General features: G+C 41.7%; 2 protein-coding genes across 4 annotated transcripts in view; both read left to right on the forward strand.

Annotated features, from left to right (window-relative positions):
• Positions 1–5,492, forward strand: part of peli1a (pellino E3 ubiquitin protein ligase 1a) — a 17,896-nt gene extending 12,404 nt beyond the window's left edge. For all 3 annotated transcript variants that reach the window (XM_066660736.1, XM_066660738.1, XM_066660737.1), the window contains exons 6-7: positions 447–629; positions 2,483–5,492. In XM_066660736.1, the coding sequence (XP_066516833.1) occupies positions 447–629; positions 2,483–3,646 (1,347 nt within the window). In that variant the 3' untranslated portion in view covers positions 3,647–5,492. The remainder of the gene's footprint in view (positions 1–446; positions 630–2,482) is intronic.
• Positions 5,493–6,719: 1,227 nt separating this feature from the next.
• vps54 (VPS54 subunit of GARP complex) lies at positions 6,720–25,833 on the forward strand. The gene is made up of 23 exons (XM_066660739.1): positions 6,720–6,835; positions 11,506–11,688; positions 12,095–12,336; positions 12,582–12,663; positions 12,812–12,846; positions 12,956–13,087; positions 13,696–14,081; positions 14,283–14,409; positions 15,399–15,506; positions 16,244–16,299; positions 16,389–16,485; positions 16,761–17,155; positions 17,252–17,375; positions 17,503–17,684; positions 17,862–17,974; positions 18,140–18,203; positions 18,784–18,889; positions 19,252–19,339; positions 19,725–19,846; positions 21,267–21,347; positions 21,698–21,805; positions 21,909–22,003; positions 22,653–25,833. Exons 2-23 carry the CDS (start codon positions 11,547–11,549, stop codon positions 22,756–22,758), a joined length of 2,991 nt encoding a protein of 996 aa, XP_066516836.1. The 5' UTR covers positions 6,720–6,835; positions 11,506–11,546; the 3' UTR covers positions 22,759–25,833.
• The last annotated feature ends 156 nt before the right edge of the window (positions 25,834–25,989 follow it).

The raw sequence follows: 25,989 nt of genomic DNA on the forward strand, positions 1-25,989 counted from the left end.
ATTCCGGACCCACCGTTGCCCTGAACTGGATAAGGGTAACAGGCAATGAATGAATGAATGAATAAATGTATACATCGTGGTATTACTGTATTGTTGTTATTGGGCCACACCCTAGTGATGTAATTTTTCATTAAATTTTACATCACTACTCAATAATGCAGACTAAAATTACACACTTGACAGTTTTGTGCGAGGGGTGTTCTCTGCATGGGTTTCCTCCGGATGCTCCGGTTTTCTCACACATTCAAAAACACATTCAGGTAGGGTGGCTGTCAATACGGAAAGTGTCCATAGTTGTGAGTGTCTCGTCCAGGTAGTGTCCCTGCCTTGTGCCCTGTGATTCTGGGTAGACTCCAGACCCACAGTGACGCTCAACTGGTTAAGTACTTTTAATGAATGAATGAATGAATGATGTTGTGTGTGTGTGTGTGTGTGTGATTTTTTAGGAGAAAGCAGCTAAGTGGTGGACATATGATGGTCAGATGGACGGTTTGACCACTAACGGGGTTCTGCTGATGCAGCCGGCCAGTGGCTCCAGAGCAGCCGAGTGGAGAGAGATCTCCGTCTGTGGAAACGTCTTCACACTCCGAGACTCAACAATATCATCACCAAACAACAGAGGAAAACAGGTCTGAATTACACACACACACACACACACACACACACATACACACACAAGCAGCTGGGCTCCAAGGGTCAAACTAGGAAACTACATTCATAGCATTAAAAGAGCTGTATTCATTATTCATCATATTAACCCAACGTCAATGCTTCAACAGCAACAGTTATGAAGTTATAGATCCCAAATTTAATCTTATGTTTGAACAATCTCTGTCTGTGTGTCAGGGTGGACCACACACAGTTTGGAGACTAGTCTGCAGAGAGTGGGTGTGTGGGGTGTGTGGGGTGTGTGGGGTGTGTGTGTGTGTGTGTGTGTGTGTGTATTATAATGTCCACCCACTTGCGCAAACATTCTGTTTTTAAAATGTGTCTCCTTGGAGTCCTTAGTCATTCCCTTAATCTCCCACATTCACCAACACAGTAAACACCAAAGTGTGTGTGTGTGTGTGTGTGTGAGAGAGAGAGAGAGAGAGAGAGAGAGAGAGAGAGAGAGAGAGAAAGATAGAGAGAGAGAGAGAGAAAGAGAAGAAATAAATATCCTGTATTGAGGAGTGGGTCCATAACTCTGTTGATGAGCCCCATCAACACAGTCTTCTAAACCACATCTACATTCAATCCACTGTTTACAAAATTTGTTGAAAGTCCCTGCTTCCTTAGTTACCGTTGCTATGTCCATCAAACATTCTGTTGGTGCAACCGGTTAGCATTAACACTTGGGCTAGACAACGCCAGAGCTGTGTTTAGTTCATTATCTTATATGCTAACAAGTTTATTTAACCCAGCGCTTACAGTCTCTGTTAACTCTTTGAGCTATAGTCTCTGAGTGCTCTGCTCTAGTTTTTTATTCCTCACAAACAGCTTTATTTTGGAAGTAATGGTTTTTTAAGACACTTGGAACATATATGTCTTAAATTTCATGTTCTTACAAAAAAAACCCAAAACAAATTAATGTATTATTATTATTATTATTATTATTATTTTAATTAAAAAGAGTTCTAGTCAGTACTGTGGTATTTGTGGTGAATTCAGTGGATGAATTGAAAATAAGAGAAGGTAATCTTTTTTATAATAATTTTTTTTCCTTCATGTGCAGAGACTTTAGAATTGCCCCGCCCCCTCGTCTCAGTTTGTCCAATCACAGCGCTGAACCAGCGTTTATGTGAGACCACAAAGGCGAAGTTAGACACAACAAAACAGACACAACAAGCGCGGAGAAATAAGAGCACTAACGGAGAAATAAAAGCAGTAAAAACGGAGAAAATGAGAACAGAGAAGAGTGAAAAGGTTTAAAAATCAGAGCTTCTGCTCCTCAGTCCTCACTGCTGCGCTGTGAGCAGGCACTTTAACCAAGCTGCTCTGAACGGGGCTGTTTAGACAGGGGGAGAACACTGCTGTGGGGTTTGATCCTTGTGAGGGTTTGACCAAAGCAGCTCACAGATCTCTTTAAGAACCCATGTTTAATTAATGTTCATTTACGCTTTATGTTTGTACTTGGTACTGGCCACTAATGATCCAATCTCCCAGGGGTGAACCGGAGCTGTGCAGGTCCAGACTTGGCTGATCACAGGGGGAATAAGGGGGCTGTACTTTAACAGCAGTAGCAAGGTTTATTAGGTGTGTTTTAAAGGCACTCAAAGGTGACCACTGTGTAAGTGGTTTTATGGAGAGTGCTCTGACTCACTGCACAAACACAGAACTGGGAAAGGTGTGTGGTCAGCCACATACTGCCCCCTTCTGGACAACATGAGCTGAGATGTACCAGCACTTATTTCTCTCTCTCTCTCTCTCTCTCTCTCTCTCTCTCTCTCTCTCTCTCTCTCTATCTATCTCTCTCTCTCTCTCTCTCTCTGTATGTATGTAGGTGAAGGATGAGTGTCCTGTTCTGTTGGACGGTTCCCTGATAGATCTATGTGGTGTGACGCTGATGTGGCGCTCAGTGGAAGGTTTGTCTCACAGTCCCACTGCTGCCCACGTGGAAGCGCTGCGCTTGCGTCTGAACGCCGCTCGGCCGCAGTGCCCTGTCCTCCTGAGCACCCTCGCCTTCCCCAGCCTCATCGGACCCCCGCGCCGACCCAGGCCTTGGGCCTACCTCACCTGCGGACACGTCCACGGCTTCCACCATTGGCAGGGCAGGGGAGTGGCTTACAAGCAGCACATCTCTGCCGAGACTGAGAAAACAGAGACAACGGAGAGAGAGGGGGAGAGGGACAGGGGACAACAAGGGAGGGACGCAGACACAGAGACAGAGAGACAAAGGCATGGAATACAGAATGGACAAGTGGAGGCTGTTCAAGGAGAGACAAGAGAAAAGAGAGTTGAAGCGAGAGAGGAAGAGGCTATGAATCGAGGAGGAGAAGGAGAGAGGGAGAGAGAAGAAAGACAGAAAGCGGGAGAAATGGAGAGAGGAACTATAAAAAGAATAAGAGAAGGAGAGGGAGACAGAGGAGAAAAAGATAGTGACATAGAGAGAGAAGGAGGGGGAGAAAAGGAGGGACAAATGGAGGGAATAGAAAATGAAGTGGAGTCAGCGGGACAGAGAGATGGAGCGATGGATGGAAAGACAATGAAAAGAGAAAGGGACAAAGGGGGACAGCCAGAAGGGCAAGGAGAGGAAGGGGTGGAAGCTATAAAAGGAGACAGAGGGAGGGATGGAGAGACAGTAAAAACAGAAAGCGAAAGGGATCAAGGGAGGGATGGGGGAGAACAAAAGATAGAGGCACAGACACGGGCACAAGAGACAGAAACTGTTAAAGGAGACAGAGAGTGTCCTCTCTGCCGAAGCCGAGGTCCTTACGTTCCCCTGACTCTAGGACGTGTCCCTGCTGTGTACGTGGATGCAAACTCACCTTCTCACGCGTTTGTGCCCTGTGGACACGTGTGCTCTGAGGAGACAGCCAAACACTGGAGCAAAACCCCACTGAAACGGGTTACAAACACCTTTCACCCGGCCTGTCCCTTCTGTCTCACCCAGCTCAGCCGAGACAGACCCTACGTCAAACTTATCTTCCAGGGAAAACTGGACTGAGTATCTCCATCTATAGACCATTCTTTAAAGACCCTCTTCTATAGACCCTTCAAAATAGATCCTCCTCTGTAGACCCTCCTCTATAGACCCTTCACAACAGACCCTCTGTTATAGACCCTATTCTATAGACATTCTCTATAGACCCTCCTTTATAGACTCTCCTCTATAGACCCTTCACAATAGATCCTCCTCTGTAGACCCTTCTCTATAGACCCTTCACCATAGACCCTCTGTTATAGACCCTCCTCTATAGACCATTCTTTAAAGATCCTCCTCTAAAGACCCTTCACACTAGACCCTCTTATATAGACCCTCCTCTATAGACCCTTCACAATAGACCCTCCCCCATAGACCCTTCACAATAGACCCTCCCCCATAGACCCTTCTCTACAGATCATTCACTATAGACCCTCCGTTTTAAACCCTCTTCTGTAGACCCTCCTCTAAAGGCACTGTTCTACACCTTTCTCTACAGACCTCCCTGCTATAGACCCTTCACTATAAACCCTTATCTATAGATCCTTCACTGTAGACCCTTCACTATAAACCCTTATCTATAGATCCTTCACTGTAGACCCTTCACTATAAACCCTTATCTATAGATCCTTCACTGTAGACCCTTCTCTGTAGACCTTTCCCTGTAGACCCTCTTCTAAAGATACTGCTCTATACTTTTCTCTACTGACACTTCACTACAGACCCTCTTCTATAGACCTTTCTCTGTAGGCCCTTCACTAGAAACCTTTATCTAAAGACCCTCCTTGATAGACCCTCCACTACAGAACCTTCACTATAGACCCTCCTTTATAGACCCTGCACTTTAGTACCTTCTCTATGAGCCCTTCTCTTAAACTAGTCATGTGTAGACTCTACTGTGTAGACCTCTCACTATAGACCCATCCCTGTAGACTTTTCCTTATAGGCCCTTCCTGGTGAACTTCTTTGCAGACAATAAGGTTCTGGGTCTGAAAATGGTGTCATTCCAGATTATGAAACCAGAACCAAGGAGCCAAGAAAGGAAGGGGGTAGCATTTTCACTCTAGAAAGTTATTTACAGGAACAAATCACCAAGCTGAATTATTTAGCAAAAAAGTATGAGGTTCTTGGCCATACTGTGCCTTTCTGGACTAAATAAAATAACACACGCTTTTGTATTGAACTGGTTTTGTCTCAAATGTGCCATTTAAACACACTCATAATCCTGCCACTGTTCATGTGTTTCTACAAACTATTTGAAATACTTTAGCATAACATTAGTGACTTAGCATGAGGCTAATTGTTCCTAAACAGCAAGGAGTTGATCATTGCAGGAATTCAATTATTGTGAAGTTTCACATTCAAATTCACATCTTCAATTATTTGCTTCTATCAATCAGTACTGCTCTCTTTTGGCTTCTGGGGGAGTATAGCAGAATAAACAAAATGGAAGACTGTTATTTATCCTTATGCTAATAGGTCAACTAGCATTAGACACGTTAGCATCCTTATCTGATGTATTTCTTATGTCTTCATGGGGAAAATCATGCTGAATGGACCTAATCCTGTCAAACCTGCCGATGTTGTTGTATGAGTTTCTTGGTGACTACACTGCCTGCAGAAAATGCCAGTCTTATGCCGTGTGACCGTAGATTGTTCAGTTTAGACTGTGTGTTTATTGAACTGGGTGTGTATGTGTGTATATGTGCATGTACAGTATGCTAATGCTAACTCATGTTTGTGATTTATAGAGGGTGATTGATTCCATTGTAGATTGAATACATTCTTGTTCATTTTAATATTGCCTTACTGTTTTTACCATTATCATCAGCGCATTTTTGTACCATTCCCATATTACAAAACTTCTAATAAAACATAAATTAAATTATTTGATGTTTTAATGCTTACATGTTCTTAATATATTTTAAAAATATCTGAAAAAACCTCCATGGAAGTGTACTAGTATCAATGATTTGTAATTTGCACATTTGTAAAGGGACTGTTACACACACCCTACGTTACAAAAACATTTTGTAGCAATATATGCTGCCTTCTAGATAACGTCTTTTTCAATTATGTTCATGGTTATTTTAAAATAACAGCATTAATCCATGTGTTATGGCTTAGAAGAATGTGAATTGCAATGTATTATATTGTGTTTAAGGGAAAGGTGCTCTAACACTGGTAAAAATGTGCCTATTCCAACTTATTGGAAAATGTGGCAGTCAACAAATCTGAAATGAATACAGGCTTACTAAACAATTTTATAATTTACAGCCTCAAATGTTTTCTCTCTGACACACAAACAAAATAAACAACAAAAAAATATCTCTTTATATTCTGAAATAGTGAAATTGTCTATTTCAAATAGATCACATGATTTAAAAAAACATGAATAATCACAAAGGACACAAAACGTTGCATAGAACAGTAGCATATGTGAGAAAGAGTGACCCTTGTGTGGCCATATTCTTAACCACGAGTATGTGAGTCAGTGAGTGAGTAAGTGTGTTTTAGTTGAGTCTAGTGAATAAGTGAGTCTATGACTGACTTAGTATAAGTGACTGGCTGACGAGTGAGTGAGTTATAAGCCATGTCCAATAGCTATCTATGGCCTATGTTCCGTGTATTCTTCACTTGTAGTTCCACATATGAACAACAAACGGCAGCAGGACACTTTCAGTTCAAACCACAGCGCACAGTGGAGACACTCGGGTGCGTCCTAATCCACGTCCGAACATCTCTGTTCTACTTAGTGCACAGGATTGTAGCCTGTACTACAGTCACAAGCGCTGAAAATATGGAGATAAAAATTTAAATGTGAGTAATATATCATTAGGAAATAGAGTTGTTGTTTCTGTTGCTTAATTACCTCAGTAAATAAAACAAAAGTTAATAATAAATAAGGGAAAAAATAATAATACATTTACATTAATGATACAGATTTTTACATTGAATGGTATTTTGAAAAATGTTGTAAATACGTTTTTAAGGCATTTTGATTTTACATTTAAAAATGTATTTCTATTCTTTGTGAGGACTGTGCACTAGGCGTAGGGCGTAAGTGTAGAAGTGCGCTGAGACGAGAATTGGGACGCGAAACCCAGTGAGTTTCGTGATGGTGTAGTAGCCGGCCGCTGTTGTGATGGTGACCGAGAAGGAGCTGTTTTTTTCTGCCATGTTTACCAGCCTACACCGGGTTTTACACAGCAGGTAAATAATGACATATTCCCACACTTAGGCCGACTGGTATCTTAACGTGTTTGTGTTCAAATACAAAGACATGAGAGGAATAAATGTCGTTAGCTCTACCGCTCTTTTTCCCCAGCTTCTTGTTGGAACTTTCCGTTCCACCTTAAACGGCAAAGCCGTTGCATTCTAGTGCCCGAGAGGCCAGAATGGAACTGCTGCACCATTTAAGGTGGAACGGAAAGTTCCTAAAAGAAGCTGGCAAAGAGGTTAGCTTATTACGTGTAACCTCTCACTGAGTGTCTTTAGGCCACTGAGGATTGTTAACTAGATTCAGGACTTCTTTAAATGTGAAGTTAACCCTCTTTATTAGCATAAAATTACCGTATCACTGTAGGTTTATTTACGTATTGATAAGTTAGTTTTTCACCATATGTAGCACTACAACAATAAGCTGTGCTTATTTGATTCTCTGTAACTGACAGTGTCTGCATTTGTGCGGTGTTACGCGGCTTTAATTTCTGTTTTTCTTCATGTGTATTAGGTAAATATATGAGAAATATCCTCCTCAAGAACAGCGTCCAAATAATATAAAACTGAGCTCTATAATAAATAAAGTATAATTGGAGCTGAAGCATTTATCAATAAAACAAACAGTTGTTGTATTCATATTTATAAAATGTATGTTTATGCCAACATTATTACATTTTATCAGTGACAACAACCGTAATATTTAAAAGAAGAGTAAATATATGAATACAGACAGGCAGGGTTTCTTACATCACAAAGCTAATGGACCATTCCCTTCCATTTGCAGTGTGGGGCTTTCAAGCCAAGGGATGGGTGATAGAGATAGGGGCAGATAGATTAATGACTTATTCATAGATCTGCATGTACTGATTAAAGGTGAGGGTGTACAGTTATAGCTAAGACACTTTTAAGGAATTAGAATATTTGATTTTGTCTTGGAAATAATTTCTAAATCTGTAGCTCTGAACCATGGGGGGGTTTTAGGGTTTAATCAACTACAAATATGATCAATGCGTACACTAATGGTATGCATAAATGTTTGTTGTTTATGATAGGTGGTTTTCTACCCTCCTCCAAAAGTTACATAGTGCATTTTCCGCAGTGCTGAGTCCAGAATAGCAATGAAAGCTTTTTTTTACAGCTCAGTGGAGAATCACATTTATTTTGAAGCTGTAATTTTAAAGTAAAAATACTACCCAGTGTTCCTTTAAGGTTGGAGTGGGCATGTTACCCAGCAGCCAACGTTTTACCATTTGTCCTATACCTTAAAGCATAAATGAACTGAATATAGTGAGTGGACGCAGCCGAGACGTTCTTGATGGGTTTTTATCTCTGTGGCTTTAGCAATGTGTGTCTTATCAGATTTCTCTCTGGTCACGTATTCCCAAGTGTTGCTGAGTTAATCATTGAATATTAAGCCTCCCGAAGAGACTCTGGGCCAGACTAACTGACTTTAACTGACTGATAGTAGATTTACAGCAATTTAGGTAGGTCTGGACAATAATTCTGTATCAATATTTATCGCAATATAAAATGTTTCAATAACAGTGAAATGATTTTTAAACACATTTTCAATATTTCAGTATACATTATTTACAGCATCTGTCACTGACTGATGGTCATTACAGGGCACTGTCATCAGTTCATTGCACTCAATTTAAGATGTAGTTTAAAAATGTTAATATCGACAAAGCCCAGTAGGGTTTTGTTTGAAGGTGATGTCATATTTCTTGTTTGATCTTGGAAGTTTTCCAGTGGATTCTATACTGTTTGTATTGATATTGGAATTATATCGTATCGACCATAATTAAGAAATATATTGTGATATATATATTTTGGCCGTGTCACCCAACCCTATGTTATAGGAGTTAAGAAGTTTATTAAGAAGCATAGTTACCTGGTAAGTAAAGTAGTGTCACAAACCCAAAACTCGTGAGGGTGTAGACGAGCACATGCTTCCTAGAAGACATGAGGTCAATCCACTGCTTCTACTGGAAGAGAAAGCAAACTGCCCAGATGTATCATATCTCCTGAAACATGCCCACACTAGTAGAGTGAGCAGAGATAGACGGATATATTGACGTGGATATTCTACCCACCCAAAGCTGAACCTTTAGCTGAAGACCATTGACCTTGCATGGTATTGTGGGAACTCTAGTGGTCTAGAAGTAGTGCAGTGGTCTCGTTTATCTCTTACCCCTCATCCTTTCATCTCTCTCCCTCTCAGAGTGTAGAGAGTGACTAGTCTTTTTTTTGCATCTCTTTATTCCTTATCTCTTGATGTTGTCACATTTGGGTTTGAAACAACTGCAAATAAATGAGTATTTCACTAGTATTTTGGGGCTCATGATTAAATCATGGTACACAGGACTATGGCATTTTTACATTTTTAATAGACATGCTATGGACTAGGGATTGACGGTATCTACATTTTTCGTACCTTCATACCATGTCAAAATATTATCGTGGTAGACAGTATTACCATGGGCAGGTGGTGCTCTGTCAGGCTGCGTTGTCTCTGAGCACAAAGTTGAGTGAATTTAGCTAAACACAGCCCTACAGGGCACACTGTCACGTGTTGACGATAAAACAAGGTTTCTGACAGAGAGCAAATTTCAATGACTGGTGCTGAAGGAACAGAAAAGTTCGAAAATAAGCGAAATAAGACAGGAAACAATGTTTAGAGACACAGCTGGCGATAACGGGCACTGGTGGCACACCACAGCAGATTTTTCAGCGATCTGAGGCTCAAAACACATATTTAGAGGATAAAACCGTATACCTGTGAGCACAAAGTCGAGTGAAGGATTTTCTGAGAATTTTGTCTGTTTATAGCTTTCTTTCTCTCTTTTAAAACAAACGCAGCGTTAAACTTACAAATGTAGTGGGCTACTGCGCTTCAGCTCCCACAGCGCCCCCTCCCTGTGACTCTGTTAAATGCACATGATCACTTTAGCCAACTTTTAAAGACACAGAACCGAAATTTGACACACCACACACACGTCATAAATACCGCCTTCATTTTGAGATACCATCCACATTTTTAAATACCGCGGTATATGATACTATTGTTATACCGCCCAACCCTACTATGAACTGTATTAAATTCCTTGTGGGTATAAACAATATTCATGTTATATTTTGTCATTGATATAATGATAATAGGGAAGCATAATAATGCAGCATTGGAATTGGAATATAAAAATGTTTAAATATCTTAAATGAATAAAACATAAATAAAATAAAGCCACTGTTTTAAACCTAAAGTCACCAGAGCATAGACCAGAGAAAAGTAGAGAACAGAACAGAGCGAGAGGCTAAAATACTGGTGACATCATACTTCTGTAAAAAACCATGTTGCTCCGGTTTCCTCCCACAGTCCAAAAACACACGCTGGTAGGTGGATTGGCGACTCAAAATTGTCTGTAGGTGTGAATGTGTGTGTCTGTGTTGCCCTGTGAAGGACTGGCGCCCCCTCCAGGGTGTATTCCCGCCTTGCACCCAATGATTCCAGGTAGGCTCTGGACCCACCGCGACCCTGAACTGGATAAGTGGTTACAGATAATGAATGAATGAATGAATAAACACCATGTGTGATACTGAGGTCAGCAAAAATGACAGAGTTAACCCGGGTTAGTCTTATGGGTTTTTTTTGTTTGTATTTTTCCCCTTGCCCCTATTGAACCATGAGCCCCAAACCAATGGTGGTAATGGAGATATGCCTTGTGTGTACCATTATACCCCTAACTTCTCCAACTCTCTCTGGTTTTATTGGCTGTTCATTGTTCCTCTTTCCAAAAGCAGTGTGGACAGAAACGTTCTGTGTCATGACTTCAGCATGAATGTGTGAGATTAACCCTCGGTATTCTGAACTGGAGGAGATATAATATCACTGTCCAAAGGTAACCGTGTGTCTCCAACATTGTTACTTATTCAGAGTCACTTTGGAGTATTTCTATCAGTCCGTTCATCATGAAACTTTCACACAATGTGAAGTGAACTCAGAAACGCTGAAAGAGCAGTGTCTTGGTCTCGATAGTCTCAGAGCTCTATTTTTCACTTAGTCATCACTGAAATGGCAATTTTTCAGTGAGTTTTTCCTGAACACCTCATGCTGTGTTGAGGAGGCAGAACAACTGAGTCTGAACCACAACTGGGACAGAGTTAAGATCTGCTTTCATTTCTGTTTTCATTCTCTGTCTCTGAGGAGAAGCACATCCTACACAAAACCTGAAAACAGGGTTTGTTATTTTGCCTTCGGTGTGTTTTTGTGCCCTTATTGGCCGCTTTAACAGAAAAACAAACTTTATTTAGCTTATCTTCTCTATCCTCCTCTATCTCTTCATCAGAACAACACCGGTGAAGTTATTTTGGGTGAAGCATCACAGTCGGGGGTGTTTATATTTAAAAAATAAAAAATACAATAACACCGCTGTACACACACACACACACAGAGAGAGAGACAGCAGGCATAGTTGATAAACTGCAGTAACAAACTGACTACTGACCAGGCGAGGACTGGTAAGGGTTATGTTTTTAATGAATTTGCCACTTAGTTTGTTCCTCCAATTTGTTCTGCAGTAGTTTGATCAACTTACTTATACTTCTCTCTCTCTCTCTCTCTCTCTCTCTCTCTCTCTCTCTCTCTCTCTCTCTCCTCCCAGCTGCCTGCTGGTGTGAAGTAGCCACCCCCCATCCCCCCGAGATGGCGTCTGGACCAGGGTCATCCCCGATGGCTCAGTCCAGCGCTGACAGACACTTCCGGAAACCCAGAGATGTGGCAGTTTCCTCCCGACACTACAGATCCCCACGATCCCTCCCTGACGTCTGCCCAAAGGAGCCCACTGGTGAGAAACAGCAGCTCAGAGACAGTGTTTTCTAATGTTTACACTGTAGGGATACCTCAGAGAATAGTGCTTATAAATAACTGACTCACTCACTCACTCATACTCTTACTCAGTTTTGTTTCGGGTTAGGGGTACTGCACGACTGATTGTCACTTACTCACATTTAAGAACATCTCCACCAGGGGTTACTATTGAGCTTCGCATCAGTGACACTGTGTCAGTGTCTGATCTGACATCAGATTAGTTTTAATGGCAAAAAAGCCACATGAAATCTGACTTCAGGTTTCAGAGACACATTTGTAGGTGACTCCAAATTGGATTCAGATCTCCTCTCTGAGCATGTGACTCTTTGTGACTTTGATCTCACTCTTCTCTAAACTACGTCTCCCATGATGCCCCTGTGCAGTGGATTCTCGGGGGCTCTGTGAGGGTCCGTCAGTGGTGGCGGATCAGCACCGGTGGACGGTGTATAACTCTAAAGTGAACCTCCCCGCCGCCCTCAACGACCCGCGGCTGGCCAAGCGCGAGTCTGACTTCTTCACTAAGAACTGGGGCCTGGACTTCACAGAGACGGAGGTCATGCCTTCCTTCTACCTGCCCAACATAACGGCCGAACACTTCAGCTCGTACCTGCAGGACACGGCTCAGGTAACACACACACACACAGTCACAGACTCTCACATCTGCTGTATAATTCAGGAGTTTTCTGACAGGAAGGAGATTCTGTGGAGAAAATGGAGTTGTTTGTGTCTGTGTCTCTGTGTGTGTGTGTGTGTTTGTGTGTATTTGCTTTACAAATCATTGTACTTAGTTCCAAACCATTTATAAGTACCCTCTAACACCCTTCAGAAACTGTATTGAAGAGGTTATCATTTTGTTCTTTTGTTTGGCAGAGAGAGAAAATCCACAATAGGTGTAAGAACATTTGTCCCAATAAAGACGACCATTCACTCTCCAACATCACAAACAACCACGGTAAATGAAGAAACAAAGAAATGTTGCTCCTTTGATCTGTAAATCTGTTTGAATTATATCAGATTTAATAAAATGTTTAATGTTTGGGGTAGGTTTAATGTGTTGTTTGTGAGTTATGTGAGTATTATCGTTCTTTTTTTCCTGATAGATAAAGCCAAAGAGGAGCTTGAACAGGTGCCTAAGGTAAGAACTGCCATACGAGTTTGAGTGCAGTTAAATATCGGCAGAAAGTCAGATGTGGTTAGTATTTTGTTCAACTGTCCATTTGGAGTTAATTTCAGTTTCCTCTCAGCTCTTCATGAAGCCAGACTTTGTGCTGAACGACCCCACCACCTTTAACGCTGTTTTGCCATGGTCACACTTCAGTGTCGCCGGGGGGAAGAACAGCCGGGACGGCGCCTCCTCGAGACTGCTGCAGGAGAAGGTAAACTAAACTCTGTGTACATGGGACTGCTTCATTACTCCTCTTCTCACAGACATAGCTGCAGGAAAATGAGGAGTTTGGGTCTATTCAGTTGTGAGGGTTAGGTTCTGGCAACCAGAACTAACTCTAATCTACGTAGTTTGGCTGTATCAGTTAAATCTAATTTTCTTTTAATTCAGTTTAACCTTTTTTGTTAGTTCTGTTAATACGTCCCACACTGTGTGTTCATGAACTGTCCTTTTAAAAGGAGGAGAACCTAAACACAGAGGCGGACCAAGCAACTCGTACCAAAGAAGAGTGCTGTGTCTGTGGTTTGGACGTGCTTTGACATTAGTCACTGACTAAAGAAGTCAAATGTTAACAAAAAACTGTTTCAGACTCAAGTTAATCCCCCAGTCTGTTTCACTCTGAACACAATCACACTGAATTCGAGCAAAGCATGGCTTTAAAAGACGAGATGGACAAGCTCCCATCGACATTCATAATAATAAATAAAATAATAAAAAGTTCAATAATCACAATATTGATTTGTGGTCATATTGCCCAGCTCTAGAGAGTGTTTTATATTTTTCTCATAAGTCTCTCTCTGTCTTGTTCTCTCTCTCTAGTTGAGTCACTACCTGGACGTTGTGGAGGTCAGTATCGCCCGGCAGATCTCTCTACGCTCCGAGGCGTTTTTTCATGCAATGTCGTCTCAACACGAGCTGCAGGACCGGCTGCGTGAGACGGCGGTCGCCGTGGCGACACTGCGCAATCGCACGGCGGCCATGAAGCGGGTGATGTGCCGTGGGCCGCTACAGGTGCTGAAAGACGCAGTCACACGCAGCAACTGTGCCAAACTGCACGGAAAACTGAAGCTGATGGCAGCTGTGCAGCAGACACAGCCCACCGTGCAGTTACTGCTGTCAACCTCAGAGTTCGTGGGAGCGCTAGAGCTCATCGCCACCACCAAAGAAGTACTGCAGCAGGAGCTACAGGGCATACACAGCTTCAGGTACACACACACACAGAGAGGTTTTATTGCACATCAGGGCATGAGTTTAGGTGTAGAATTGTGTGAAAAAGTTGAGGCACAAATGGCATATTTGTGGGTTTTCTGAGTGAAAAATGTAATAATAGGTTACATGTTTTGTGTCTGTATTTAATAAAAATATTATGTTTTTGTATGATCTTTCACTCTCTCTCTCTCTTTCAGACATCTAGGTTCTCAGCTGTGTGAGATGGAGAAGCTGATTGATAAAATGATGGTGGCTGATTTCACGACCTATTCCAGAAGTGACCTCGGCCGTTCTTTCGAAGATGACAGCCAAGTATTGGAGAAGGTACAGAACACACAGGAATTGATTTTCCTTTCTTTCAGATACATGCAAATTTCCCTCTGAAATTCCTAAAGTGAAAGCTAGATAGGTAGGTAGACAGATAGATAGATAAACTAGAAACCATTAGAATAAATGTATAAAATAAAAGCAGATATAGAGGTAGAACAGAATAAATATGCGCGGAAGAGAAGACGGAGCAGAATGTCTTCATAACCTTCATATATTTATTATTTTATATATGCATTTTTATCAGGCCTTTTTAAATGATCTTACTTTCTCAAAGCTTCTGTCTAAACACTGCACAGACTGCACCTCCTGAAAGTACCAAAGCCTAAAATAAGGCCTGAGCTGTTGTTAGAAAGAGTTTCCCTGCCATATCCGACACCCCCGTGGTTTCGGGAGCCACTTCAGAGCAGGGAGATGTGTTTTTAGGTCAGTGGGTGTAGTGTGTAGTCTTTCATTGGTCTGAGGTTTGAAACTGTGGCTGTGTTTGATTTAGGCTAAAGACCACACACTGGCAAGTGAGAAGGTTAGTGTGTCGAAACAGAATGAGTACATTTCTGATTTAGAGCTGATCCTAAAACACCTACACTCAAACCACACGGGGAATTCCTGATCCTTAGATTGCATATTGATTTGTAGATTATTTAAAAATCCTGCTGTTATTTGATCATTTTGTAATGAAATAAATGCCTGCTTGACAACGGAATGCATTTCAGCGCTTCAACATGCCAATGTGCAGAGATCTGAAATATACCTTCTGTTAGTGCCACAGTTGTGCATTCCTGATCTTTTAAACGACTTTTAATTGGTAATTTTAATTATCAGTTATCACTGATATATTTATAAATTAACATTTAAATTTAACAACTGGGTTTATTGTAATTATATTAATTCATTTGTATTTATGAATTTATTTTTGCATGATATTTTGACCTCATTTGTATGTATATGTGTATATATTTATATAATGTACTGTGTGTGTGGTTCAGGACCGTCTGCAGTCCCTTGTGTTCGGTTTACTGAGGCAGAGGAAGCTGGACTTTTTGGACATTTACAGTGAGGAGATCATGCAGGCGGCCAAAGGCATCGTCCGGCAGGTACTGAACACTCACAGGGAGTTTAAAATTGACGGATGTAGTGTGGAGGCAAAGTGCAGATCTTGTTGCGGTGATTTAGAAATGTTCCAGTGTGATCTCTTTGTAGTTTTGATGTCAGAAACAAGACCCATCAAGATGAATGTGCCTATCCTGACTCTGTGCTACGAGACCAACCACAGCGTCATGTCTCTGTGTGTTTTGCTGTAGCCATGTTTAATAAAAAGGGCACGACTGGAGAGAGTAATGCAGTCACCATATAGTATTTTCCTCATATTGTAAAGAGCTAATAAAGTGTTAAAGTATACAGTCTATTCCAGTCACATTGGTGAATTCGCACTACATGAGGGTTACTTGCCCCTGACACTTATAGTAGGTTCAGACACTGGACATTCCTTGTGCCAAAATTGGGCTAAATTCATGTAGTCTAATCCCAGCATAACTCACCTCACTCAAACACATTTAGTAGGTACAGATTTTCCACAAGAGGGCAGTAGTAGCAGGAAGCTCAATGCGTTGAAGCAGTGGGAATGTGTCCACATTAAACATAATTCTGAATTCTAAATCTAAGTGTAATACAGTTATCTAATGATGGTACAATGTGAGCTCGTGGCGCAGTTAATGGTTTGGTTAATAACTTTAACTGAATCAAAATTTTGTTTCTGGTGAGAGACAGATGTTCCTTAAGCCTTAAGCCTCTGTAAATTAAAGCTGTGTTTTTATTCGTCTTTATCTTCCAGTGTGTGTTAAGATCGGTGTCTCAGATCGAGGAGATCGACACAGACACTGTCGTGAAGTGAGTATTTCAGAAGAAATAATGAATTCCTCTCCAAGTGCATGTGTTTCTTATATGTTTTTGTGCTTATGCTGTTGTGTGTGTTGCAGGCTTCAGGATCAGATGAGGCTGATGACGTTTAATCAGTGGTTCGAGCTGCTCCAGAACGTATTCGAGCATTTTATTCTCTTCCTCACGAGGATCAAGGTACAGCATTAAATCTAGGTTACACACATAAAGAATTAGATAAGGTTTCCACATTGTTTTAAAAAATTATGCTTCAAAAATTGTTTTTAGTGAAATTTAAAGAATAAAATCTGTCTGACCAGCACTTCTTTAAATTTAGTTATTTGTTATTGTTTTCTCATTAAATAAATAAATATCTTTTTTTACAAGAGAGAAAAAATAACATGTAGAGACATTTCCTATTGCTGTACTGACCAAGAATTCTGTATTTAAATAATTTGTTTTGTGTGTGTCAGGCCACTCTGAGCGTGATCCGTAACGTGGTTCTGGAAGTCCTGGACAGTTGTCAGAGGAGTCGCTCGGCCGACGCCTCGCCTGCGGTTGTGGACGGTAACTGCGGAGAGAATGAAGACGAGGAAGAGGAGGATTCTGGAGGCTCTTGTCTTCGTCCTGGAGAAGCTGAGCTCGCGTACCTCACCCACGACGGCCTGTTCATCAGTGACGCATTAAACGAAGCCGAGCGACGCAGCAGCGCAGCCGCTCAGACAAAAACAAACACGCAGACACGCACAGAAACACGGGCTGAAACCTCAGGGAGCGATTCAGCTTCAGGAACAACAGAGTCGTCCTCCAGCCGAGAACAGACCTCCAACACTACCTCCTCCCTGCCCACAGGGGGCACCACCTCAATGTGAGTAACAGTACGTGCAGGGGACTCGATTTCAGCAGGAGTCACCTGCAGTTTTACTAACTGGTGTTGTTTATAAAAAATCTCTCTCTCTCTCAGTGAGGATTTGATGCCCTCTGAACTGGAGCTTGGCCGAGTAGCCAACAACATCCAGGAGCTTCTGTACACTGCATCAGACATCAGCCACGATCGCTGTGTTAAAGTGCTGCTGGCTAAAGCTAAGGTACACACACACGCATGTATATAAACAAATAAAGAACAATATTTGTATTATAAATATTATTAAAATTAAAAATATACATTTTTAAAATTATTTCTCTGTGTGTGTGTGTGTGTGTGTGTGTGTGTAGGATGGTTCTCTGGAGCGGTTGAGCTCTGCTGAGTTTGTGTGTATGAGTCGAGCAGTAGAGGCTTTTGTGAAGGAGACGGAGGCTCTCTGCTCCAGACGCAGCGTCAGCCTGAGGGGGGCGCTACAGAGTCAGGCCAACCGCTTCGTCCACCGCTTCCATGAGGAACGCAAGACCAAGCTCAGGTAAAAACACACACACTAAACCGTTACCACTTAATTAATACCACTTTCTCTGTGTGTGTGTGTGTGTGTGTGTATGTATATATATATATATATATATATATATATATATATATATATATATATATATATATATATATGAAAACCCCTCACCACGTTTTTTTGGTGTGTGTTTTACAGTTTGCTGCTGGACACTGAGAGATGGAAACAGGCAGAAGTTCCGGCTGAGTTTCAGCACCTGGTCGACTCTATCGCAGACGGACACATCACGCTGCCAGAACGCAAACCCGCAGGTACACACACACACACACACACACAAGGCATTGTTCCTTCATTATCTGCAGAAAGATGAACATCCCCGTTCTGATCTCCTCAGTAGGATAGTTACAGATCGGATCAGTGCACAGATGACGTTTAAGAGCCGTGCTCTTTACTCATTGACTGTTGATTATTTCCAGTTACAGAAGACAAGAAGCCCAGTGACTTCCTGCTGGTGGACGGGCAGAAATACGCTGTCGTCGGGTGAGTTTCCTTCCAGAAAAACTTGTGCCTCTAAAAATACAACAGGCTTTAGGCATTAAACTGGAGAAGTTCAGTCTGTTTCCACCAGAGACCACCACTTTCAGTGTCACCCTGGTCACTATGACTGAGACGGTTACTTTTTATTATTAACTCACTCCTGCTCCAGGGGTCCATCAGCAGCTCAAACTCCTAATGCTAATGTAGACTCTGTTATAGAATAAAATTACCCAGCATCACTGAGTTAGTGAAAAATAAGAAAATGAAAATAAAAATTGTTTCATGTTCGAATATTTATTTTTACATTCTGACCTCCCATCTCTTATTTGCAACCCCCTCACTTCACATCCCACAGTCTGAACACCTCTGTGTTAAAAGACAGAGGTGACTAGTGCCTTGTAGTGTATTGATCAGAAGGAGGAAAGGTGAGGGCAATGAAGTATCTATCACTCCATATATCAGTCGCTTGCCTCACAATTTTCTCAGCTGAGGTTGTTTTTGAACGTACCTTATGAATTAATGTTGTTTTCTCGTAAATGATTTGCCACTGAGGTGATTAACTGGCCCTGGTTCCCTCTTTTAGGACGGTCCTGCTGCTGATCCGAATCTTTCTGGAATACTGTCAGTGTGTGAATGACATCCCGTCCATCACCACGGACATGCTCACGCGCCTGTCAGACCTCCTTAAGGTGAGGGACACCATGTGGGAACTGGAGACGGATAATATGTACAGCACAGTGTAACTTCGTGAAATATCTCGTTTAAACAGCAACGAGCAGTTTATTACATTGTCAGAAAAACCACATGTTGTCTACATTATGTACTTCAAGTCTCCATGTCATCACATCACACTAACCTTGAGTTCCTGCACTCGTGTTACAGTTAATGACGCTTGGGTTTCATGTTAAAAATGTTTTAGCAAAAACTGTAACATGTGTGAAGTTCAGTGTTCCGTAGATGTGACGTCAGTTCTTAAGGTAATTCGGTTCCAGGTGTTTCGTCTTGACTTTACCTGATTGATTTTGTTGCTGTTTTCTTTCCGTGGCTATAGCACTTCAACTCGCGGAGCTGTCAGCTGGTGCTGGGGGCCGGAGCTCTTCAGGTGGTGGGGCTCAAAACCATCACCACCAAGAATCTGGGTAAATAACAGGGTTATACACTCTTACACTTAGTTATCATCCTTTGACTAGTGATCCTCTCCAAGGCTGCTTGTGACGAAAGGACCCATGAGAATAAACATTTCTCTTTCTCAAATCTCATTCTCTCTTTTTCTCTCTCACTTTTTCTTTCTCTCTCTTTCTTTATCTCACTTTTTCTTTCTCTCTTTCTATCTTTCTTTCTTTTTCTCTCTCTTTCCCCCTCTCTTTTTCTTTCTCTTTCTTTCCCTTTTTTCTCCCTTTTTCTCTCTCTCTTCCTCTTTGCCTCTCTATCTTTCTCTCTCTCTCTTCCCCCTTTTTCTTTTTTTTTCTTTCTCTCTTTTTCTCTCTCTCTCTCTTTCCCTCTTTCTCTCTCTCTCTCTCTCAGCTCTAGTGTCTCGCTGTCTGCAGCTTGTTGTTCACTACATCCCAATCATCAGAGCACACTTTGAGACCAAGCTACAACCCAAACAGTACAGCACCCTCCGCCACTTTGACCACATCACTAAGGTAAGCACTTTCCCACTGTTTGAGTATTTGTTCTGTTCTTGGGGATAATATTGAATCCAAAAGTATGTTTAGACGATTTAAATATAGGGATTTGTTTTGTTCGTGATCGTGAATGTAGTGAAATTATGAAAGCCACATTCATGATTGTAATAAAAAAAAACATATTTAAAAAAAAAAAATTAGAAGATGTTTCCTCACCATTCGCTGCTATTCAGTCTGTCTGTGCGTTAGAAACTAGTCTAGTGTGATTATGGAGCCCCAGTGTCTGTAAATGAGTGAAATGCCAGACTGGCTCCGTCCAGTATCTGGAGTTATTTTAGACAGTGTAGAGCTGTGCTTACTTACCCACCATCGTAGATGTTTCCTATAATACATTTTTTTATACTACACAACACAACCGTTTGAATTGAAATAACGGTTAAATGTGTTTCACAAAAACATTTTTAAAACTTATTTTTACACCTAATAAAATGTAGCCACTGGAGTTTGTTCCAGGAAACTCCAGAGCCACCCTAGGGCTAAAAGACTTGTCTAACTCTCCTTTTATACCCTTTTTAAAAGTGGATGTGGAAAGATCTACTGAATTAAATGATCAAATTAGTAGGGTAAAGAAAACAGCCATGGCCTGAGGTTTAGAGGCACAGACTTGGTACTGGAAAGTTGCAGCGGGAACGTGTGTGTGTGTGTGTGTGTGGTTTCACTTCCCTTGAATCACATTGTACAAAGAAACATGACTTCTGTATTTAACCCATTTGTTGTAGTAAACACTCTGTTTTAGGATCATTTTTGGTTCCAAAATCTAAAACACAACCCTCCAGAGTCAGAGGTATGCGCATCTAACTGTGCTGTGCTCAGCTTTGGACCTGAACACCACAACATTCAAATCCACTGAGCTGAGCAGGTCTGGGTCAGGTCTCTGATGGCAGACCTCCTCCAAAGGAAGCTCAGGCGGCTGCTGGAAGTGTTGTTGTTGGGCGATGTTCTGTGTGGATCCCAATGCCTGAGTGCAGTGACCGAACAGATCCTAACTATCGGTAACAAAATTATTCAACAATACGAAAGCATCAGCGCTCCTAAAATTCCTGTCAGTAACAAAACTTAAGTAACACATATGACAAACTTGGACGGATGGATTCCTGGAGAAGGGAACCGGAAGACCGGATTGTTTGATTTATCCAGACAATATGTTCACTTATCACTCTTATCCTCCGTATCTTTAAATAAATCGGCTCCCTCCCTCTCGTCTCATCTCTGGCCGTTGCATCGTCCAGGTGGAAGCTGCACGTTGGAGGAGGTCAAGGCAAATCCATAATGTCCATAAGAATGGTCTAGAAAAAAAGCTATATTTAATTAACTTGTGTTATAATGGAAGCTAATTATATTAGTTGGAATTTCATATATAATGTGTGTGTGTGTGTAGGATTACAATGACCACATTGCTGAGATTTCTGCGAAGCTGGTGGCCATCATGGACGGTTTGTTTGAGAAAGTTCTCTCCAAGGTGAGCACAGATTACACCTCCAGCTTTTCTGTTGGCGTTGTTTATTATTTAAAGATTTAATCATTCATAACTCCTTCTGTCTTTCTATACAATGTGACTATAATACGCTTATGAACATTATATTGTGTACTTTCACTCTGATGTTTAATATTAAAGCAACAGTAGGTAAAATGTTTGCCTTTAAATCAGTACTACAAAATCATTGTGATGCTTCTCTGAGCTGTAACAGGGAAAACAGATCCTCTGTCATTTATTTACTTTCCAAAACTAACATGTCATGATCATGATGATAAAACAGTGCTATAAAACCTCTATAAAATGTGTGTGTATGTTTTTGTGGTGTCTCACAGTATGAAGTTAAAGCTCCGATGCCGTCACTGTGTTTCCGTAATGTCTGCAAACAAATGGCCAAAATGCACGAGGCCATTCATGAGCTTCTACCTGAGGAGCAGACACAGGTAAGACAATATACACACACACACACAAAGTCCTGACAAATCTGACTCACTCAAGTGTGTATCTTCTGGACGTTTACTTGATCGTGTGTGTTATTGTGTGTAGATGTTGTTTTTGCGGATCAACGCCAGCTTTAAGTTGCACCTGAAGAGGCAGCTGTCTCGGCTGGGGGTTGTAAACGATGGAGGTCCGCAGCACGGGTGAGAACCACTTCCTCCTTTGTTCTAGGGGACACACAGGATTCAATCACATTTAATTAAAAGTATACACAGTTCAGGGTCTTAGTGAAATGTCTGTGACCTGAATTGGTCAAAACACCAGAAGGATCAAACCCCATAGCAGCGATCTCCCCCTGTCTAAACAACCCTGTTCAGAGCGGCCGGTTTCGGTGCTTGTTCCTTTAAATGATAATGAGGCGCTCGCTGTTCACCCCGACCCCAAGTGCACAGCAATCAGCCATTTTCTCGCTTTCCCAGTTCTTACTCTGCTCTTATTTCTTTATGCTCGTTGTGTCTGTTTTTGCGGCGTTTAACCTAAATTTTTGCACACTCATATAAGTGCGGGTCCAGCGCTGTGATTGGACAGACTCAGACGAGGGGGTGGGGCCATTCTAAAGTCTCTGCACTTGACATCAGAAGCGGAGCTGAATCAGAACGGCTCGTTTTATCCTGCGTTTTCTGACTTAAGCAGATCACAGGAAATTGACTGGACGTTCTTGTTTCAGTGTGTGGGTTGGTGGGCTCCAGAAACCATCATTGTGAAAAAAATCACATTGTTTGTGCACACTAGTGTCTCCATAGTAATGTTGAGTTTTTTAATTAAATGAACCTCCTCTTTTCCGCGCTGTAGGTTGGTGGTGGTGGATGTTGCCTTCTACACTGAGAACATTCAGGCCCTGCGTTTTCTGGAGCATCTGGACTTAAACATGCCTGAGATCTGGGAGCAGAAGAGGTGATGATCCACAGCCAGGCCATCAAGGGCCTTTCCTGCCTCGTCTGTCACCTCATCTGTCGTCTCGCCCTCTTCCTCCCACTTTCTCCCTGAAGGGATCGAGGCCCGAGGCGCTGCAGGAAGAGGGGAGCGTACACTCTTTTGGGGAAAACTGTTATATACTCCGAAAGAAGGATAAACTTTTTGGTTTTGTACCTCCTGCACTATTGAGATGAGGGCATCTCCATGGGCTGTGTGAAACAGAACGGCTCCTGGACCAGGAAAAGTTTGGTGGTGGCGTAAATCCTCGACTATTTAATCTACAGAAGAGTTCGGGGGGGGGTGTTCGGCATTGGGGACCAAATCAGGATAAGCTGAGCGTGGTTGAAGTAGAGCGCTGGCATTTTAAATCTCCATCTCTAGCTGACACAGTGTCGATTATCGTAGACGGTATCTCAGCACAGCTCCCTGAGACTTCAGACCCACAGATAACAGCCTCAAAATACAGGTCGGCCTGTATTCGGCCCCAAAAAAACATGTCAACGGAGGTGAGGGGCTAATGATTGAAGACAAGTTCTGGGTCATCAACACTAACCCAGCTCGTCTCAGAGGTGTTGGATAAAGCCACGGCCCAGTGCTGGCAGTTAGCTGACAGTAAGCATTGAGCACGGTGATTTATTTTCTGTGGTTCAGAGGTGTCGGACAGAGATGAAGATTAAAAATGCCTGAGTTTACCTTTAATTCTAAGCTGGGGAACTCTGCGGTGGGAACTTTTTCAGTTTCAATCAGTTCGGGGCTAATTCTCAGTGCCTCCTTACGTGCTGTCAACCAGCACAACTCTCTGCTCATGTGCAATTCTGTCAGATGATGATGAAGATGATTATTATTATCATTGTTATTAATAGAAACTGAATGAATTATTTATGCTTATAAATGAAGAAATTTCAGAGGGTGCAGTGCAGCAGCTGGGTTTAAAAGTGTTAACCTGGGTACATTGTCTATTTTCTACAGATTGGTTTTACTGAGATTTTTCTGTTGTCTGTTTCTGAATTGTCTTAAAAACCTGTGGCCACTGAGAGAATGGGTAACAACAAGAGCATTAGAGAGAGGGTGGAATCAGCGTCAGAGCTGTTCTGAGTGTTTCTATGCATCTGCTGGTTTTCCATCATCGTAATTAGCCTTTTTACAGTCACTTAAATTATTTGCCTGTCAGTCCTGCTGTATTCTAGAGGTGTAAATGTCTATTTCAATATTTAAAGCAGTTTGTTATTTATAAAATATTTATGCCCCCCCCCAACAGATGGAGAGTTGGTGCTGGATGTCTGCGTCGCATGGACAATCAGCGCTCTACTAGGTTTACACGCCATGGTTAAGTCCCTGTTCTCCCGAGCCGAGTAAGAACTAAACTGTGATGTGTAAAACTTGCAGAGCGCTGATTGGCCAGAGAAAATCATCCCCGAACCACAGTTATCAAATGGAAAAGCAAAAAAAAGCAGAGAACACTAGAATCAACTAGGTACCAGGCAATGCAAAGTGCTATTTTGGCCTCGCTCTGTGTGGGTGAGTAGTACGGCTCTCCCTCTCCCCTCATCTCTCTTCTCACAGTGCTTAATTAACCCAGCTGATGGGTGTTGTAGAATCATTTACCCACCTTCCTGGGGCTGGGGGCACTGTGTGAGACTGTGGGGAGACTCCATTAATGTCATAATTGAAGATGACTAATATTTGGGGAGAACATTCAGTAAACATTTTGGGAAAAACTTTTAAAAGGTGAAATGATTCAGTTGATCATTTCATTTCTCATTTGACTGCAGACTGGTTCTGATTCTGGTTTGTTCATTCTAGAGAAACGGACACAGTACCCGACACTCTTTGTGAGGGGTTTGAAGGATTGATCAGTGAATAATGAAATGCATATTTTAAAAGAATTTAATTACATCAACTTGAATTGATCCCACGTTTCCTAACTGGCAGCACCTGAATCACATTCTAATTAAATTCACACACGCCCCCGTCTCCTTATGTCCTCCAGTGTTGACTTAAGTCCAGTAAGACCAAATAAATCACTTCTTCATTCCCTGTCCCACTGTTACATACATCATCTGTAATCTTCTTCCAGCGTTCATTAGTGATTCCTGAATAATACAGACAGAGGTCCCTATAGGGGTTTACTGCTAGGACCTGCTTTATCTTTGTTATTCTCACTAAGCTTTATTGGATTGCATGAATGCCCTGATTCATCCGTTCATCCAGAGAGACTCATCACCCTGTCACATGACCACACCCATGATCTGTTTTAAGTAGTGTAATCTTGGTGTATTTCCCTTTTAGATTTCATTACAGATATGAAATAACTGTACACTAATTAATTCTCTTCCATTCCTTCATTCATCTTCTGTAGCTGCTTCATTTGGAAAATAGTTGCTCAGTCTGGAATCTCGCCAAAATTATTGGACACAAGGCAGGAACAAACACACACTCACCCTGGCACTCACTCGCTTGCTCATGGACAGTTTCACACACCCGGGCTTCCTGGGCTTTGTCTTGTTTGTTTAGTTTTTAATTAATTTATTATTATTATTTTTTTTTTTTATTATTAATTTTTTTTTTTTTTTTGCATTAAAGGAACACTAGGTAGTATTTTTACCTTCAAAATCATTATAACGCTCCAGTGGGCTGTAATTAGGGGAATAGAGCATCTGTGGTTGTTGCTACTCTGGGCTCAGCACTGCAGAAACTGCACTATGTAATATTTAGAGGAGGGTTGGAAGCGCTGATTTCAGGACAGTGCTTTAAAAGTGAATAACACTGCAACCGTAAGGGAGCCCAGCAGCAAAAATATAAAAATAATACAAAATCCTACCTAGTGTTGCTTTAAGAGCTTTACGAGTGTCGGGGGTCCCCTGGGGTCAAATTGCAGTGCTATCTTGTTCAGAAGTGCCTCCTGTTGATTTTCTATCTCACTTAACTTACAGCTCTGTCTGTGTGAGTGTGTGTGCCAGTCGTTGCTGCAGGACAGAAATTCTAAACGGTTTTTGAAGCCTACTCGATACTGGGTATTAAACATGAAGAATGCAGAGTGAATTCAAATAAAAAGCCACTGTGGAAAAATACAGACTGCTGTCTGCTTTTATTCTGTACAAGCTCAAACATAAACCAGCCTTAGCATTATATATGCTATGTATTTACACATTTGTCAGCACTTTGTAGTTGTACAATTACAGATCGTAGTCCATGTGTTGCTCTGCATACTTTA

Source organism: Hoplias malabaricus, chromosome 2, assembly GCF_029633855.1.
Source record: "Hoplias malabaricus isolate fHopMal1 chromosome 2, fHopMal1.hap1, whole genome shotgun sequence".
NCBI lineage: Eukaryota > Metazoa > Chordata > Actinopteri > Characiformes > Erythrinidae > Hoplias > Hoplias malabaricus.

What these genes read in the sequence shown, in the direction of transcription:
- vps54 (XM_066660739.1), top strand. Translation starts at nt 11,547, where the DNA reads ATGGCGTCTGGACCAGGGTCATCCCCGATGGCTCAGTCCAGCGCTGAC. An exon ending in CTGCCCAAAGGAGCCCACTG is followed by an intron (nt 11,689 to 12,094) that starts GTGAGAAACAGC and finishes GCCCCTGTGCAG; the next exon opens with TGGATTCTCGGGGGCTCTGT. An exon ending in CAACATCACAAACAACCACG is followed by an intron (nt 12,664 to 12,811) that starts GTAAATGAAGAA and finishes TTTTCCTGATAG; the next exon opens with ATAAAGCCAAAGAGGAGCTT.